This window comes from Camelus dromedarius, chromosome 1 (assembly GCF_036321535.1).
Source record: "Camelus dromedarius isolate mCamDro1 chromosome 1, mCamDro1.pat, whole genome shotgun sequence".
NCBI classification, from domain to species: domain Eukaryota; kingdom Metazoa; phylum Chordata; class Mammalia; order Artiodactyla; family Camelidae; genus Camelus; species Camelus dromedarius.
The window spans coordinates 96367017-96385328 of record NC_087436.1 but is presented as its reverse complement, the minus strand read 5'-3'; the positions used below and the strand labels follow the sequence as shown (position 1 = coordinate 96385328).

Genomic DNA, 18312 nt, shown 5'->3' with positions numbered 1-18312 from the left:
CCACAGCACCAACTCATTCTAGGAGGTCTTCTTTCGTGCCCAGGGATTTGCAGTATTTCAGTAGGTGCAGTGGAGTGTAGCCCGGAGATGGAAATTCTGTGGCTCAGTCCTGCATTTCATGTCACCCCAGATGTGGACCAGACCTCTTGCTGTATCCACCTCACGCCCAGACCCCAGGTAGCAGCTCCGCGTCGGCTCTGGCCACGCTGGATCAACTTCAGGTGGAGCCGACTCACGCTTTCCAAGGACTTGGAAAAGCTAGTCAACGCTAACTCTGATCTCTCGCACCTACCCCCAATCCGTGGCCACCTGCACTTTGCAAGACGTTGAGCCGGCGGCGCTCCCCAGAGCCCGCACGGGCCTGCGGTGCTCAGGCATGAGCCAGGCCGCGCGGGGTTCCCGGCATCCTCCAGTCCGGCTGGCCCTGGAGCCTCCGGACTGGAGGAATGGCCTGGGAATGCGCGGGGAGGGAGCAGAAAGGACCTCCCCCCACCCCCCCGGAGCCTTAGAGACCTCAGGAGGGCTCCCCGCGGATATCGGTTTTTTGGAAAGGTTCCGTGGCCACGCGGCGAAGAGCACGTGAGCGGCGCTGCTTCGCTATAAAAAACCCCCGCTCTGCTGCGCGTAGGGAGCGAGCAGAGCGGCGGGACGCGGCTACCTGCGCCAAGAGAAACGGCGACAGTAATACTCCCTCCAAGACGGTCCCGAGTTTTGATGCTTCAGTCCCTGGGGGTCCGAGCTCCGTGCATGCGTCTAACTTTGAGGCCGAAATCCCAGCACTTAGACAAAACCGCGCAGATGCTGGCACGCGTGCATTTTCGAAAATGTTCAGGGCTTGTTTGACCTTTAGAGTTGGAAGAGTAGCAGAAGTCTCAGGCTAATTTCTTTCTTGTCCTCCGTCGAGGGGACGGACAGGAGAGCCCGGGCTCGCCCTCACAGCCCTCGCCCGAGTCCCCAGTGCCCCAGCCGCTCTTTAAGTTGGGGGGTATTCCTGCGCCCCGCAGGAGGCAGCTTGTGATAAACTCCGGACGCCTTTCCTAGATAAAGTTTAGTCTGCTCTCCTTGCCCACTCCGTCCCGGCCGCGTTGACAGCCCCCTCCTCCCGCGGCGGGCGCGGGCGAGAGCGCGGGCGGGGAGATGGCCGCGGACTCGGCGACCGACGCGGGCGCTTCCCGGCGCAAAGGGGCGCCGCACGCGTAGCAGCCACCACGCTGACCTCCCGCTCCCGCTAGCTGCAGCGCTGAGCTCCGGCCGAGAGCGAAGGCAAAAGACCAAAAGGGCAGGGAGCGGCGGCGACAGCGGCCCGGGGGTCCGTATGGCCGCTCTCCGCTGGCCGGCGGTGTGCGCCACGGAGCTCGCCCGCGGCGCCTGTGGCTCAGAGCGGCTCTAAGCCGTGCCGCCTGCGGGGATCGACCTAGCCCTTCCGCGGAGCCGCGGGCAGGAACCCGAGGAGCAGGAGGCGGCAGTTATTTCTCCCTGAGGGAGATGTGGCCGGCCGGTGCGGGCATCAAACTGCCCTGTCCCCGGGACTCTGCGCTCCGGCGGGCGGCTTTCTCCGGGAACCTAACCGCCCTGCCTTCTCACCTCGTGCCCGCCGGCCGCAGCGTCCGGGTCTTCATCAGCGCCAACCCTGAAGGTAAGTCCTTTGCTTGGGCTTGTCCGTCTGTCCTTCTATCCGTCTACGCGGGGGGAGCCGGAGAGAATACCACGGCACAGCCGGGTACGCGTTCCCTGCGCTCCCTTTCTCTAGCTAATACCGAGGCTGCCTGAGCGCGTGGGGATTTGATTTGAGTCACTTTTCTTCTCCTCTCGCTCATCTCTTCTGCCTGCTGACTTAGACCCATTTCTCGCCCTGTGGATTACTTACCCCGGTTGGGCTAAAAAACGTCCGAGGCATTTGCAGACGCTTCTGGAAGCTCCATCCTGCCACCCTCCACCCCCACCCCGTTTTCCTTTCCTTTAGTGGTTTCTTTTCCGAGGTTATCGTAAACGCAAGTAGTAGATCCTCTCGCTCTCAGCCTAGGCAGATTCCTGAACGGGGGGGCTCCCTCTTTTGCCTCTTGTTCAGGCAGAGGCGAAGTGAGCAAGGGTTTCCCTGAGGCTCGCCTCTTGCGGTTGTGCGAGTCGTATCTTTTGCCTTGAGGAGGCCGAGAGGACCCTTGTGAACCTAAGACCCGCAGAGATGGAGGGGAAACGCTCTGTGGGGTCCCGGGACTGGCTGGCGCTCAGCCCGGTGCTGGTTTCGCAGTGGAGTGTTTAGGATGAGCTCATCTCTACAGTTGAGCCTTGGGCTAGATCACCCTGTCTAGAACTTGGCCGTCTCAGTCGTGTTTCTGCTTAAGGCTGGGCACCTGGTAGGCGCTAAATGAAAACTTGTTGAGGTATTGTATTCACAAACCCCAGCGGCTGATCGCTGGGTGGTCAATTTCTTGCTCATCGCGGCTTCTCAGTTCTCAGTTCTGAATGTTAACTTTCATTCCTACTAAGTGAAGAAGTGGGATGCATTTGACTTAGGCTGGATAAAACTGTAGGGAATTGCTCTTTTCTAGAAAAATAGATATTTGGCCCCAAGATGAGTTTATTGGAAACTGAAATAGATATGTGAGATCTGAAACTAACTTGCTGCACCTTAACAAGCCTTGGGTCTGAAAAAGAAGTAAAAGGAAGAAAGAAAGTTAACACTTAGCCATTGGATAGAATCATTTGAAAACCCAAGGCCCTGGTTGCTTGTGAAAAGCATTCAGAGGACCAACAAAAAATAACTTTCTAAAAAGTAGCTTTTCAGTAACTATTTCTGCTGGCAGAAATTTCAGGTAAAGTTCACATTATGACGAGGGGATTGGGGGAAGAATCAAATAGATAACCCACAGTGATTAATATTAGAACTACATACTTTTGAGGGAAGGCTTTAATCAGTTTACAACTCACTTTCACAGAACTTAATAATTAAGGAGACTTTTTGGAAGCCGCAGTACACTCTTTAAAAACCTTTTTATCGGAAATGTTTTACAGGATTTTTTACTTAAATCTGGATAATGAAAATCATGGAGTTATGCAGCCTGTTTGAGGACCTAAGGAAATCTACCACTTAAGTTTTCAGTATTGTTTTTAAAAATATTGTTAAAATAAAGTCTTTTTAAAGTATTTGAGGGAATTGTTAGAAAATATTCAGTCTTAAAATTTTTAATTTTCCTGAGCTAAAAAAAACCCTTCTGCGAAGTGTTCAAAGGTGTAGATGTAAAACCAGGTAAATTGCTACATTTCTCTTTAAACATGTTGCTTTTAAAATAACTGACTGAAAATTCTGTTACCATTAGTAATTACTCTTTAAAATTGTAATTCCTAAGATAAAAATCAATGATAGTTTATATCAAGTCAGCTTAATATTGAGTTAATATTCAAGATTAATGCTGTTTTTCTTAAGCCTGTACATGTGATTCTATAGTTTCTCCAGTTTCTTGACATAAAAACCTTACCATATATTAATCTGAGGAAAGCAAACAAGAGGGAGGAGCAGATCACGCCTTTTAGTCACTGAGCTGGGCAGCTTGTACATTGATCTTAAAGGACCAGATTGTGACTCTTACCTGAGAAATTGCAATAGGGGCAGGGCTTCAGATTTTATCCCAACTGGAGAGCCAAGAGTATATTAAATAGAAAAGACTGAGATGGGTATTTTTTTAGGGCCTGAACATGAAGCTTTGGAATCTTCGTAAATGCTCCGTCAGAGGCAGTACTTTACGGTAAAATCTTTATGGATACGGTTCAGGGAGCAAGTGGCTGTGTTTTGGTGTGATCCAATACTAGACTGTTGGCCAATACTCAAGAGCCTCTCCACTGTCAAATTAAGACGAAGAACGTTATCTCATGCTTTCCTTTACAAGTGAAATCTAATTCATGCTCTAAGTAAAAGGCACTCTGTGTTGAACTCATCACAGTACTTTTACGAATACAGCAAGGATCTCCATAGATTCCCTTATAAGGCTTGTATGGACTTTCCCTGCCAGTAATTAAGATAATACATGTCTTTAGAATGGAAAAATTATTTTCACAGAGACTAGCTCGTTTAGTATTTTAAATTTGATTTTCATCCTCAAACCCTGTGAGGATGGTGAACAGAGGATGTTCTCCCTATTTTACAAGTGAGAAGACTGAGGCTGCACCAGGGTAAGCTAGTTGCCTGAACTCATATAGCAGAATGAAACCAGCTGGAGCCTTCCGGGTGACTTGAACCATCTCTCTTGGTACTCTTTGGCCCAGCCTAGGTTCATGCTAGATTTCTCTAAATGTCTTATGCCACGTGGCCGAGAAAATCAGCCGGATATAGTAGACAGTGCTGGCCTTAGTCTTGAAACTTGATGGCCAGCAGAAGCTGAGCAGAAGGAAGGGAACATGGATGCCCTGACCCACTTCACCCCCACGAAAAGGTAGCTGTAGAAACATTCAAGGAAATTTCAGGGTGTTCTCAACTCTGATGGCCACATTCCTATGAAAACGTATAGCTCTGACCAGTCCCCACTGTCTGAAAGAGACAGAGGAACCATCATGGGGTGTGGGGGCAGTAATTGTCCCAGATGCTCTGACATGGATAGGCCTTGGACTCCAACTAGTCCCACCTCCCACTCAAGGAACAATCCTGTCTGTGGCATCTTTATTAATCCTTGGAAGTTCTCTAGTCATTTAGCCACGGTCTCTGCCAGAATGGCACTTACACCTCCTTGGAACAGTGGTTCTAAAGCACATATAAAACCCTCCACTGTGATTAGCCTGAATTGAATTGTCCATGAATATGCAGAGGAGAGGAGCCTGCACAGTTCTCTCCCTATCACTGAATTCCAAAGGGTCCTTAAAGTAATATTCCTCTGCTTCAATTCTAAACCAGTTGAGAGTAAGCCACCGTCTTAGCTCAGGCTGCTGTAATAAATACCATAGACTGAGTGGCTTCAACAACAGATATTTCTAACAGTTTTGGAGGCTGGAAAGTCCAAGGTCAAGGCACGGGCAAACTCAGTTCCTGGTCAGGGCCCTCTTCCTGGTTTTCACATGGCCATCTCCCCACTGTCTCCTCATGTGGCAGAGAGGAAGAGTGCTCTGGTCTGTCCTCTTTGTCTTATAGGGGCATTAATCTCACACTGGGGACCTCACTTTCATGATCCCATCTAAACCTGATTACCTCCCAAAGGCCCCACCTCCAAATACGTTCCCATTGAGGGGTAGGGCTTCACCATATGAACTGGGGGTTGGGGGGAGACAAACATGCAATCCATGACATTTTGCCCCCGACCCCCCAAAATTCACATCCTTCTTGCGTGCCAAATACACACATTCCGTCCCAACAGTTGTAAAAGTCATCTTGTTCTAGACTTTAGACTTTGTTCTAAAGTCTAAAGCCCAAAGTCTCATCTAAATAATAGATGAGACTCCAGGTAGGATTCATCCTGAGGCAGAATTCCCCTCCAGCTGCGAATCTGTCATGTGATTCCAAAATACAATGAAGGGACAGGCACAGGATAACCTTTCTCATCCCAAAAAGAAGAAATTGGAAGGAAGAAAGGGATAAAGGGTTCTAAGCAAGTCTAAAACCTAGCAAGGAAAATACCATTGGGTCTTAAGGCTCTAGAATAATCTTTTTTCCTTTGAAGCAGAAGCCTTTAAGCAGAAGCCATCTCCCCTGTTGAAGCCCAGGTAACTCTCTCCTCAAACTTTGAAGCCAAAAAGGCAATCCTGATGATCTCTGCATCTCCTGTGGGGCTGTTCTTCCTTGGTCTGGAAAAATAATGTGTGTTCACAGGCAGTAGCCCTGTGGTCCGGTCCTAGAGGTCCTAAGAAGTCAGCCAGCCTGCCTTCCTGTCATCCTGTCTCCACCTAACCCCAGCTCACACCAGCCATGTTTCTGCTGGGTGGTCTGTGGTCCACTCACACCCATACTCATTTCCTTACTGAACAGCTATGTGACCACACCCTTAACATTCTTTTCAGAACAGACCTCCACATTTTTTGCAATATGGATAGGTTGAAGGTTTTCAAGATCATCGAGTTCTGATTCCTTTTTGCTTAACAATTATTACTTCAATTCATCTCTCTCTCATTTTGCTATAAACTGTCAGGAGAAACCCAGCCACTCTCACAGTACATACTTAGAAATTTCCTCAGCTAAATAACCGAGTTCACTGGTTCTAAGTTCTACCTTCCACAAAGTACCAGAGCACAGTTCAGCCAAGTTCTTTGTCACTTTATAATAATTACTTTTTCTCCATTGTCTAATGACCTCTTCTTCATTTCTGAGATGTTGCCAGATGGCCTTTGCCATCCATATTCTGATCACGATTATTTATATGCTCTCTGAGGGGCTTTCTCTCCAGCCCTCTTCTTTTCTTCCTGAGCTGTCACCAGAGTCACCTTTAACCGTCTCTTCATGGCATTCTTGGCTATTTCTAGCATGCACCTCAAAACTCTTCCAGCCTCGACCCATCACCTAGTTCCAAAGCTGTTTCTGCATTTTTAGATGTTTGTTGCAGGAGCACCCCACCTCTTGGTACCAAAATCTGTCTTAATTTCCTAGGGTGGCCATGACCAGTTACCACAGATGGGCTTCCAACAACAGAACTCTAGAGTCTTATGATGGTGGAGTCCAGGGCCTGAAATCAAGGTGTCATCAGGGCTGTGCCCCCACTATCGGCTCTGGGGAAAAACCTTCCTCTGCCTCTTCCTGGTTTCTCACCAGTTTATTTGTCCATGGGCTTGTGGCTGTATCACCCCAATCTTGGCCTCCAAAGCCATGTCCTCACGTGTAGAGAGAATTCTTGTGTCTCATCTTATAAGGACAGTAATCCCATTGTGGGGTCCCACCTTCGTGACCCCATCTAAACCTAATTGTCTCCCAAAGGAGAAATTTTCACCCCTCAAATACTATCACATTGAGGGTTAGGGCTTCAACTTATGAATTTAGGGGTGGGGGCACAATCCTTCAGTCCATAACATGTAAAATATAAAGCAGAAGAAAGACCATAGTATTGCCTTTATTACTAATAAAAGCTGAAGCAGGCCAGTATTCCCTTGTCTTTGACCCTTTGAGCCAGATGTAATTTCGCAATTCCACAATTTTTTAGATTTGGGGGAAAATGGTGCATATTGTTATTATTAATATCCTATAATCAGGTATGAATATGTTCCTAAGAAAACACGACTAGGTCAGTGTTGTGCAGTGGAACTTTCTCCAGTGCTGGAGGGTCTTTATCTGCGTTGTCCTCCATGAAAGCACCAGTTACTAGTTAGTTACTAGTTAAGGTGTAGAGCTTTTGAAATGTGACTAGTAGTATTAAGAATCTGAATTTTTAATATCATTTCATAACAGTTGACTTAAATAGGGTCATACAGCCATTGGCCACTGTGTTGGACACAGAGCTCTAAGTGGGGTAATAAGGACCAGAGCTTCTTGTCCGTCAAGGTCAGGTTTTGCCGCCAGTGACTCAGGTCACTTCAGATTTTGATGCCACATGAATTGGGGGGAAAAAATTGTCTTCAACACTTAAGGGATTTTGTAATTGCAGATAAGGGCTATAGATCTTTATTGGGGAATGTGGCTTTTAACTTTAGGCTAGTGGGTTTCCTGGTACTGAACCTCAAAATTGCACAGACTTACCCTCCAGACACTACCAGCAATGGGCAAAGCACAGACTGCCCCTCCATCCAGTGAACAGAGTTGACCCCTTTAAGACATGGAGGAGCAGAGAAGAATGACAGGTTTACTTATAAGAGAGAAAGAAGGAGCTGGGCAGATTTTCTTTCCAAGTGCATCCATCAGATTAAGATGCTTCTCCCCTGAGGAATAAGTGCCGGCCCTGGCCCGGGCTGCTGGTGCATCTCCCTCAGGGTGTCAAGAGACATCTAGAGTGGAGAAAAAGATACTCTAATGCCTTTTGGGGGTACATCCCCCCAAGAACATACAGATTTATGCACTAGTCATCTTTGAGGGTTGTGCACTTTCGTCCACAATATTAATGATCAGATGCTGAGTCCATTCCCACTTAGATTTTGCACTTTACTTGTCTTTGTATCTTCCCTGACTCTCTTCTCCATTCCTTTGGCGTCTTGGTAAGAAAGCTTATTCTCCAATTGGTAGAAGCCACAGTTGCTGCAGCCAGTGGCCATTTGCTTTAGCTTGTGCCCGCAGACAAGAGACAGATGTGCATCAAGAAATTCATAAGAAACCTATGTGCTAATTCCCAAGCTCCTTGGTTTTTCATTGTTTTTAGGAGTCATTGGGGGAAAAAGAGTGAAGCATAGCAACACATATAGGCTCTTTTGATACTCCAAGAACATTTGTCAAAGTTAAGAGTCTTAAAGGAAAATATAGGAACTGCCATTTTACGATAAATGCCCTATGTGCATTTATAATAAATGAGTTCTAAAATTTTAGTGGGTGAATCTTCAAGTCCTTCCACAAACATTATTTAAGCAGCAGAGTATTACATCCAAGTATAGACTTGAAAGCCAGAGTAGCTAGGTTTGACTTCTCCAGGTCACTATTTAATGCAGTGATTCCTTAAGTACGTTGCTTTATTTCTTTGTTCAGTTTCATAATCTCTAAGATTGTAGTACCTACCTCACAGGATTGCTGAGTAGATTAAATAAACTAGTAGATGTAAAGCACTTAGAACATTGCTGGACACTTACTAAACATTGTTTGCTGTTACTATCCTTATTATCTTTATTATTACTTTCCACTGTGATCCAGACACCGTGCAGGTATGGATATGCAGAAATAAATAAGGCCTTTCCTGCCCTCAAGGAATGCTATCTGCAGAGGCATCAGAGCTCAGTAGTAACAACAAAAACCATTCCAGATGCTTCAGGGAACTAAATATTCCCCCCAAGTCATTGTAAAGATCAGAGGAGTGAAGGTCATGAGCACAACTGGGCATTTAGGTCACATTGCCAAAGCTGTCAGCAGGAAACTGTAGAAGTCACTTCCAGGATCACAGCTGCTGCTGGGTACTGGGTAGCTGGCTAGCTTCCACAGGCATGCACATCTGCTGAACCCGTGGAAGGACCTCCCTGGCCCCCCTTGCCCTCCAGATCTCGTGCAGGTGTGTCCCTCTGGTAGAACGAGATTGCATTTGGACCCTGGGCCCCAAGGTAAAATGTGAGCAGAGCAATAGAAAGACAATTGAGGAGGAATGAGGGGTTAGGAGGGCTCCCCAGAGGAAGGAGTAGAGCCAGGGCATAGGAACTGTTCTACGTGGTAATTGAATACGAGGCAGAGTGATGGTGAGCTGTCTACAGGGAATAGAGTGATAATCTTTACTATTCAACAAAGAGCTTTTATCCTTTTGAATAAAAGTGGGGCTGATGTCTTGAGATGATGTTATCGTTTGTCCCTTGAAAGTGGCTCATTTAGAATGACGTTTAAAAGAAAGCATGACTTGGACCATATAAGAGGTACACTGTATACAGATAGATTTATTGTTTAATAAATCTCCTGTGGATCTTTTAAAATTCTCGTTACACCACAGCAGTGATGCCATTTGCCATTTTAAAGGGTGTCTGCAAGTTTGTATATTATGTTTCAGTTATCTGTTGCTGTTTATCAACTCACCCAAAACTCAGTGACTTAAACCAGCAGCCATTTACCAGTTCTCACTTGTGCGTCTGGCTCTGCCTGCTCCTCCATGAGAGCTCGTGCTCTCCAGCTTTTTTTCTCATCATTCAGGATTCGTTACCGGGGACTGGCTTCCCCAGAGAAAGGAAATGGAAGCTGCCAGGCCTCTTCAGGCACAGAGGTCCCAGGATGTTGTCTGTGTGAACTGTTAAGGTGAGCCTGGAGTCAAAGGGAGGGGAAATAGCCCAACCCCCCAGTTATGTTGTGCAGTTTCCTTGACTTGCCTTTGTCATAATTACATTAAATGAGATAATACCTGAAAAGTGAGTAATACCTGACACAGAGCAAGTGCTCAACAAGCGTTACTGATTAAGAGTTATTGTTGTGATGATGATGAGTTGAGACTTGACAACAACTCTGTAAATTGCACCCTTCTAGAACCTCCCAAGTTCTAGAGCTGAGGAAAATAGACCAAAGAGTTTGCAGATAGGAAATCAAAGTAGCACCTTTTTTGTTGCTAAGGATAATAAGAGAGAATGCTTTTGTGGTTCTGAACACTCAACACCAGAATTAGTCAGTCTTCCTCCCACACGCTGGCAGCGGTGGGCCCCCGAGGGGTCACTCTATAAAACGCAGGGCCTGGGGCAGGGAGCAGAACCACGCTCTCCACAGACAGACAGGGGCGGTTCCCCAGGGGAAGGGGCTGAGCAGGCGGTCTGAGCTTGCCTGGCTTACTCTTCCCACATTTTCCCGTCAAATAAGTCACCCTTTAACTTCCTATCCAAGTTCTGGTAAATAGGGAGTCCAGGAATCTTATGCTCGAGAGGGAACTTCCAGGGAGGGGAAGAAGGGCTTCTCCCTGAACGCGAATATTCACTTAATTCAGTTTTAACATTTGGACACAGTGGAAGCCTTTAATTACTCATTCAAATTAGATCTCTAGTTTGACATGGCCCGTATTGTATCATAGTGAGATATCTTAACACAAAGAAGAGAAGACAGTGAGCTGTAGGGCGTTACATACCATTTAGAAAGAGCAGCAACTATATGCAAACATCCCTATCAGAACATTTTTATAGCGCTTAGCATGGCCTTGGGAGATGTCAGCTTATCTCTTGAGAAATAATTTGTTTTAAACCACTAAGTTTTGGGGTACATTGATACGCAGAGATAGACAACTAAAAAGTACAAACTCACTTTTAAAATGGCAAATGGTGAAATTTCTACAGAATAACAGAACTCATCTACAAAGTAATTGGGTTTGAGAAAGTAAGCTGACAGTTCTTTTCAACTCAGACTCTTTTAAGGGTCGTGATTTAAATAAAAGCAAAACTTGTAGCAGATGGTTCACAAGAATACATAGGTGCTGAGTTAGGTACAGTCTGAAAGGAAATGTGGTGATGTCAACTTAGATACCTTTGTATCACTTCTTCAGAGTGTTAGCTTCCATCATATTTTTGCTATAATTAAACAGAATTCATTCGACAAATTAAAGCTTGTTGGCTATTGTATAATTAGAAGAATTTGTGTGATACTAAGTTAATTAAAGAATAAAAAACTGCAGCTTTGGATGCAATTCAAAGGGAATGATATACTTCCTTGAAAGCTCATTTTTAATCTAAAATACTTCAAAGACTTTGACATGGGTACACTCAAAACAGACAGCAAAGCTCAAATATCAGATGTCTTATTCCAAGAGTGATGATGGAATCGAACTCAGAAATGAAATCACAAAACTTGAAAGGGTATCCTTCATAATGCTTAATCTAATCTATTATGTGTAGTGTCATTCAGAGAGATTCTCGCCACTGAATATATCTCCTTCAGACTTTATTCTACGCATCAGCTGCAGTATTTATTATAGGCGTTGTATACAACCAAAGTCCTAACTGGCTGGTGTGAAGAGTTACTAGGAAAATACGAGCTATCTTCCACTGCCTTTATTTTTCAGACTCATCCATCTCAGAGGTAGGACCAACACAGCTACCAACAATACAAACACTGACTGTGAGAGGGATGTTTATGTGCAAAGGCCAGTTGGACTAATTGGAATCAAACTGTCGTATCTGATATCCAGTCAGGCATGAGCTGGTCAAAATTAGTTAAAAGAGAACGATCAAGATGTATCAAATCTAAGAAATAGACCTCTCTACAATAGTGGAGTGGCCAGCGGGGAAACTGGTCCAGCTGCGGGTGCTGACAACCAGTCTTTCTACTGAGAACACCGAAAAGAAGACAGGAAAATAAAAGTTCCCTCTTAAGCCCAGGCTCACTCTATTCAGAAGCCCAAATAATCTATGTAAAGAATCAATTCTAATAACAATAAAAGGAATACGTGGGGAAAATGTAAAAAGATCAGACCTTCCCACCTCTGAGAAGCTACCATTTGTAGGTATTAATCTGCAAACTCGTGGGGGTAAGAGCATCATAAAATAGGAATTTCATGATTTAATGAAATCACTGCTGAACTAGAAATCTTAAAGTGTGAGACTTTTGGCACATGGCCCCCAGGTTTTTTTGGCACACCACCCACTAACAGGTGGAATTGATGCACCTTGAATTTAAACTCTGTTTTTGGCCAATAGGATACAGAAGAAATGGCCCAGCACTGGGTTCTGGGCTTGGGCTTTTAGAAATTGGACCCTTCCTTTTCTGTCTTTTGAATCACTTGTTCTTTGGAACCCAGCCACCCTACTGAGAGACCCCTGGAAGAGAAGCAGCACCACCTTGCCAGCAAGGAAGGGGAGCTTCCCTGAAAGGAGATCTCCGCCCCCAGCAGAGCCCTCCTAGCTGACCAGTGCCGTAGGGAGTGGACACTCCTTCCCCAGCACACCCTGCCTGGATCACAGATCCAGGAGGAAAAATGAATGGTGGTGGTGGTTTTAAGCCAATGATTTTTATTTGTTATGCCTTTAAGGCCTTGATGTGGCTTGCCTGCCACAATAGATAAATAAAGGTAGTAAAATAAAACAAATGTGCCATAGCATGGACTGGTTAGGTGGAAGGATTCGGGGGGTAGATCTGGGTTTGTGTCAAGATTTGTTATAATTTTGGGTAAATCATTTAATTTCCTGAAGTTTCAATGCCCCTCAAGCTTCTGAAAGTTGGGCATAATAATAACTACCTCACAGGGCTATCTTGAGAAATAACCTAAAACAATGCCTGAAAGATAGCGAGAACTTAAAAATTCTAGATCAGAATTTGCTAAAAGCCTTCAGGTAGAAAATAAGAGATAGAAGGTTACAAGGGAATGAGAATTACTTGAATAACTTTTTTGTAAATTGTGGCATGAAATGGGTCATTATTCCCCAATTATGCCAGCTACATAGTCATACATACTTTTTAGCTAGAGGTAACCACATTTAAACAGTGTATTTTTTTTAAAATGTTGGCTTAACACGTAAATATGAATTCAGCCCAAGTTATGAGGTATTAATAGTTCCATCTTTAAATAATAGAGCAGACACTACTTCAAATTTATGTTAAAAAAAATGGCCCAAAAACCAAACCAAAACAAACAAACCAAAAAATGCCTCTTTTGAAGCCATAGGTAGGAAGCAGATTTCAAGAAAATGACATTCAGAGAGAATAAAAAGTTACCACTTCCTCCTTTTAATGTAAGATGTGCTAAAATCTTATACTAGAAATCATTTCTTTCACACATAAAGAATCCCTTTAATGTTGCTTTAAATCTACATGAAGGTTCATAGGTCATTCTTTCAACTCCTGGTAATCTTTTAGACCTTGATGCGGTTTTCCTGCCACCGATGTTCCAGAGAGCATGTGGTGCCCACATTTATGTGGGAAGGCGCACTCTTATAAAAATGAGCAGCCATCTCTCTCTAGGAAGGATTTCAATACAGATCAGATCTCACATACAGTTGAAAACTGTTTCGTTTCAAGTGGCTCCCGTGGTAGAATGAATGACCCAACCGTTGTGTAAGGTGATCACTTATTGTGTGCCTGCAGTGGGGGTTGTAAGCGCGTGTTCTATTGGGGAAGTAATACAGGCGTTCCTGTCAGTGTTTGATGTGGAGGAGAGAAGGGCTGTAGGTGGATGATAACTAGAATCTGGAAAGGGTTAATTCACCTGTTCGTTGATTCTGACCCATAAATCTGGGAGTAGGGTGGAACTGAGAGAGAAGAATTGTGGAACAGAAGCAGTTTTTGTTTTTTAACTTTGAGTTTGGTGCTCCTTGAAAAGGGCTAGAGACTGAGGCAGTCTGGTCCCTTTGAGGCAGGGGAGCCAGAAAGCTGAGCCTCAGCAGGGCAGAGGGAGGCTAGGAGCCTGCCATCCTGCGTGTGCCTCCGGGATTACCTAAAGAACAGAAATTAAGGGCTTAGCCAAATGCTAATGAGATTGTTAAAAAATATTTGAAGCTCATCCTTTGGATTCAGTACTTATTGTTTAATCTTTCCTTTTTGTTGTTTCTTACCTTTTTCTTTTTGGAAACTTTGTACAATATCTCAACTGTGTCAAAGAGGTAAAAAGGTTTTCACTTTTGCTGAAATCATGGGATCAAAGCACACCCTTGGCTCTGGGGGCTGCTCCAGTGGGTGTATAAGCGAAAGGGAAGGTTCCCATTTTACACTGTGCAGACCTTGAAATGCACATGTAAATTTCCTCTCTGCCAGTACCCACCAGTGCCTGGAGGAAGGCAGTACAGGTTTCCAGGACACGAGTTTCATTTGATACCACAGCATCCAAGAATCACAATACTAGAATCCTAGATTCAGTAGTTTTTACCAGCTGTTTAATCAGGGGTAGGTTCGAGAATGTCAATCTTCCTCTCTGTCAGAACCAAAAACACCCATATGATACATCTTACCAAGTTCTGAGGGTGAAATTCTGTCGTATATAAACAATGAGCCCAATGTAGAAACAAATCATTATTCTTTTCTTAAAACTCTTCCAGATGCGAGTCTTAAACTGACTGTAAGCCAGTGTGAAGTCATTACGCTCCGTTAAGATAAAGTAACATTTAGTGCTCAGAATAAGTGCATAAGAAACATCTGTTGAGTTCAGACGTCTTAATAGGAATGAAAGTGGAGAGGAGATGGGGGCAGTCTACCTCCTGACCTGGCCTTCCCAGGTGTTCTGCAGGACCTGCTGCTGCCAGGACTCTCTTTGGTTCACAGGATCCATCCCTCCAGTGTTTGTTCCAGTCCTGTCACCTCCTGCTCCCGCCCCCAGCAGAGCTAACCCTCTGTGTCAGTGTACCCAAACTCCCATGCCAGTATTGCTCCCCTACTCTAGGTGAGGCCAGCTAGAGCCCCAAAGAGATGGTTGTAGAACCCAGCCATGGAGTCCCTATCCTCCAGACCAGAACTTCCAGTAAAATACATTCCATGAATGCAGTTCCTGGTTTTTGCTGTAGTCACCCCAGGGAGGGGAAAGTTGGTGGAGAAGGGCGCCTTCCTCCCAGGAAAACAGGGACTGAAGGATGAGGTGAAACCAGACAACAGCAGTGCAATTGTAAATTCCCATGCAATTCTCGCAAAAAACAATGGGAAATCAGACACTGCTAACATTAGGGTCTGGCTGCATGATGATTTTGGGGACCAGTGAGGAACCTTGCCACTTTCTGTAACATTATTTTTATGGCAAGTTTCATTTTGTATTCCATTTAAATCATGCACAGTCAGGCTTGTGTAACAGCCATTTGGGAGTTGGAGAGATTTGAGCGTTTTCGCTGGAGAGCTTTCTGCTTGTTTGCTAATAGCCTTGTGTGTGCACACAGTATAACCTTCGTGTTCATGAGATGGTAAGGGAGCACAAAATGGACTGAAACGTCTTAGCTTCTGCTTTTGGTTTGGACAGTAGCTCCTTGACCTTGGGCAGTTCTCTCTGGGACTCTTCCTCATCTATAGAATGAGGTGGATGAAAAACAGGACTTCTGGGACCTCTTCCAACTTCAATATTACATTATTCCATTTCTTTGAAACTCCCAGGAGTTCCATTTTGTTTTATTTCTTTTTAAGGAGAGGAAGTGGGGAGTATCACTCTATCATCTGAAAAATAGTGACAATATAACCTGTCCTCCTTGACTCGGAAGTGTGTTATGATAATGGATGGAAAAGCACTTCTGAAACTGCAGTATGCTACGTAAATGTGTACTCTTGATGATTAGAATGTGGAAAGTACTTTAGGACAACCAAGTCAATGGGAAACATCGCCAGGATTTAGAAACCCTTCCCCACTGTTCACTATTAAAAGTGGAAAATATAAGTAATATGAAATAAGCATAAAAGACCTCCTCTTTAGGCCTATGAATGAGACTTTTAGGTTGACAAGATCACTGGGCTTTTGGGTAAGGTGACTGAATATAAACTCCTGGAGAGATGGGGTTGGATCTCTCCCCTGAATTGTGAGAAGGAATTTATCATGTGTGTACATTTGACACATGATTCACAGGACTAGGCAGTAATAGAAGCTAAAGATTCAGAATCTGGAGTTGGAAACACTTGGGTTTGAGACCTTGCCGTGCCATTTTCTGGCTCGGTGCCTTAAAGCAAGTTACTTAAGCAAATCCACAATTAGAGAAATTACCTCTAAAATGAAAAATATCATAGGATTTTTATGAGGCTTAAATGAGAGAAAGCTTGTGAAATGCTTATCACATGGCTGGCACATAATAAGCCCTCATTAAATGTTAACTAGGTTTATTATTGTTGTTGTTATTTATTAGCTCCGTTATCTCTGTACCTAGAAGATGCTGACAACTAGTTAAAGAAGTGACATCAAGCCTGGCTCAACTAGCTGGCAGTCATTTAAAAAAAACAAAACTCATCTGCCAATGGTATCTTTGTTGCCCACTCAATTAGGAGAAGGAAAGATATGTGACATGATGATACAGTTGGAAAACATTTATATTCTGTTTGTTTATATTAAACCAGAATGTTTATTTCTAACTGTCTGTCAAGGTTGACATCTTAAGAGGCCATGGTTATTCTCAACATTTTAAAAAGTGCTTTTGTAGAATTATCAGAAATAAGTTTACAAGCCAGGAGGATAGGCATGCCTTCTTTCTTTATAGTCATCCCCTATTTTTAACCAGAAACTCCCAACAGTCATTGAACAACTATTTATTGAGGGCTTTCTACATGCAAGACACTGTTCTAAGCCTGGAGGATATAGAATTTAACTATGGTAACTAACTGTGTTTATTTAACATACACATTTCCCCTATGGTCAGGGCTTTCATGCTCTAATGGAGGAACCATCATGTCAAAAATAAAAAGATAAATTAAAATTTTTAAATCTCTTTGTAAACTTTGTGGGGTGATATGTACTGTGAAGAAAAATGAAGCAAGGTAAGGAGAGCAATGGGCAGAGTTGCTCTTTCCCGGTGATGAATGGTCAGAGAAGGTCTGTCTGACAAGATAATGTTTGAACAGAGACATGAGCAGTTTGGGGCAGGGAGCCACGTAGGTACATGGAACGCAAGCATTTCTGCCAAGAAGCACATGCAAAGGTCCTGAGGCACAGCATGCCTTAGGTGCCCAAGGAGCAACATTGTGGTCAGTGTGGCACATAGATGGAGATAGGGCAATTTTCATAAAATTTAACATTCCTGTATACAGGCACCAACCAACCAGAACAAATACTGTCTATTAGCAATCAGTAAGCTGCATGCATCTGTGTGTCTCTGCTGAGCATCAGCCTTGATAGAAAATGAGGTCAGGAAATATATGGAGGCAAGACCACGTACGGCCAGCATGTTATCTCCCCATAATTTCTAGGCTTAGTTTCATAAACCAACTTTACTCACAAAAGAGAAGGATCATCACCATTTATTTGGATAGTACTCATTCATTGATTCCACCTATTTTTAAAAGCAATGCTAAGAGAAGATTCCAAAAGTATTTCCAACATTGTTGGAAAAGAAGGTGTGTCAGTATTCACTCGGATGTATGTGTAAGTTTGTTATAACGAGTCTGACTGGTGTTCTGTTTTGTTCTAAATTCAGCAGTTCTTCAGTGTCCTAGTAAAGTAGAAAGGTGTGGAGCATGACCTGTATCTCCTGGCTGCCCGGGTCTCTGGGAACTAGAATGGAAAGGGATGAGAGACATACTAGTTGGATCTTCAGAGGAAGCAAGTGGCAAATTGCCCCAGACTTTACGAATCATACCCATATACAAGAGGAAAAGGCCACATACACGTATGTGACCTGAGTAGACAGGAAGTCCTCTCTGAGGTGGCAGAGGGCGGGGTCAGCCTTGGTCTCTGGGTGCTGGAAAGTGGCATTGGCTGCTTCCAGGTGATGCCCTTCCGCATCCCTTAACCAAAGCTCCTAGGAAATCTGTTACAGATTCTTTAAGAGGGAAAACTGAGGCAGCAATCCTGGAGCCCCTTATAAAGGTGATGGGGCAAGGGCCACCAGCACTGCCATGTCCGTCTCAGTTGAGGGCAGCAGCAGCAATGGGATTGATTGGGATCAATATCTGAGGCTTAAGTGAATTCAACTGGGGCATCTTACAGCCCAGCAGCAGCAGCTGATATGACCCCCATCGGGGACAGTGGGGACGCATGGTACAGCTTTCACAGCTACGGAGATCCCAGAGCACTCTGTATATATTAGGACCTATACTGGTAATAGCATACAAGAATGCGTCAGCCACGTGTTTCATAGCAGGTCCCCAGGGTAATCCAGAGGCTCACACTGACTATTACTGTTTCTTTCATGCATGTATCCACTCACTCACGAACA

General features: G+C 44.5%; 1 protein-coding gene across 1 annotated transcript in view; it reads left to right on the top strand.

Annotated features, from left to right (window-relative positions):
- Positions 1-543: 543 nt before the first annotated feature.
- NWD2 (NACHT and WD repeat domain containing 2) overlaps positions 544-18312 on the top strand; it is a 164108-nt gene continuing 146339 nt past the window's right edge. The window contains exon 1 of the mRNA XM_031436157.2: positions 544-1636. Within this exon, the coding sequence (XP_031292017.2) occupies positions 1486-1636 (151 nt within the window). The 5' untranslated portion in view covers positions 544-1485. The remainder of the gene's footprint in view (positions 1637-18312) is intronic.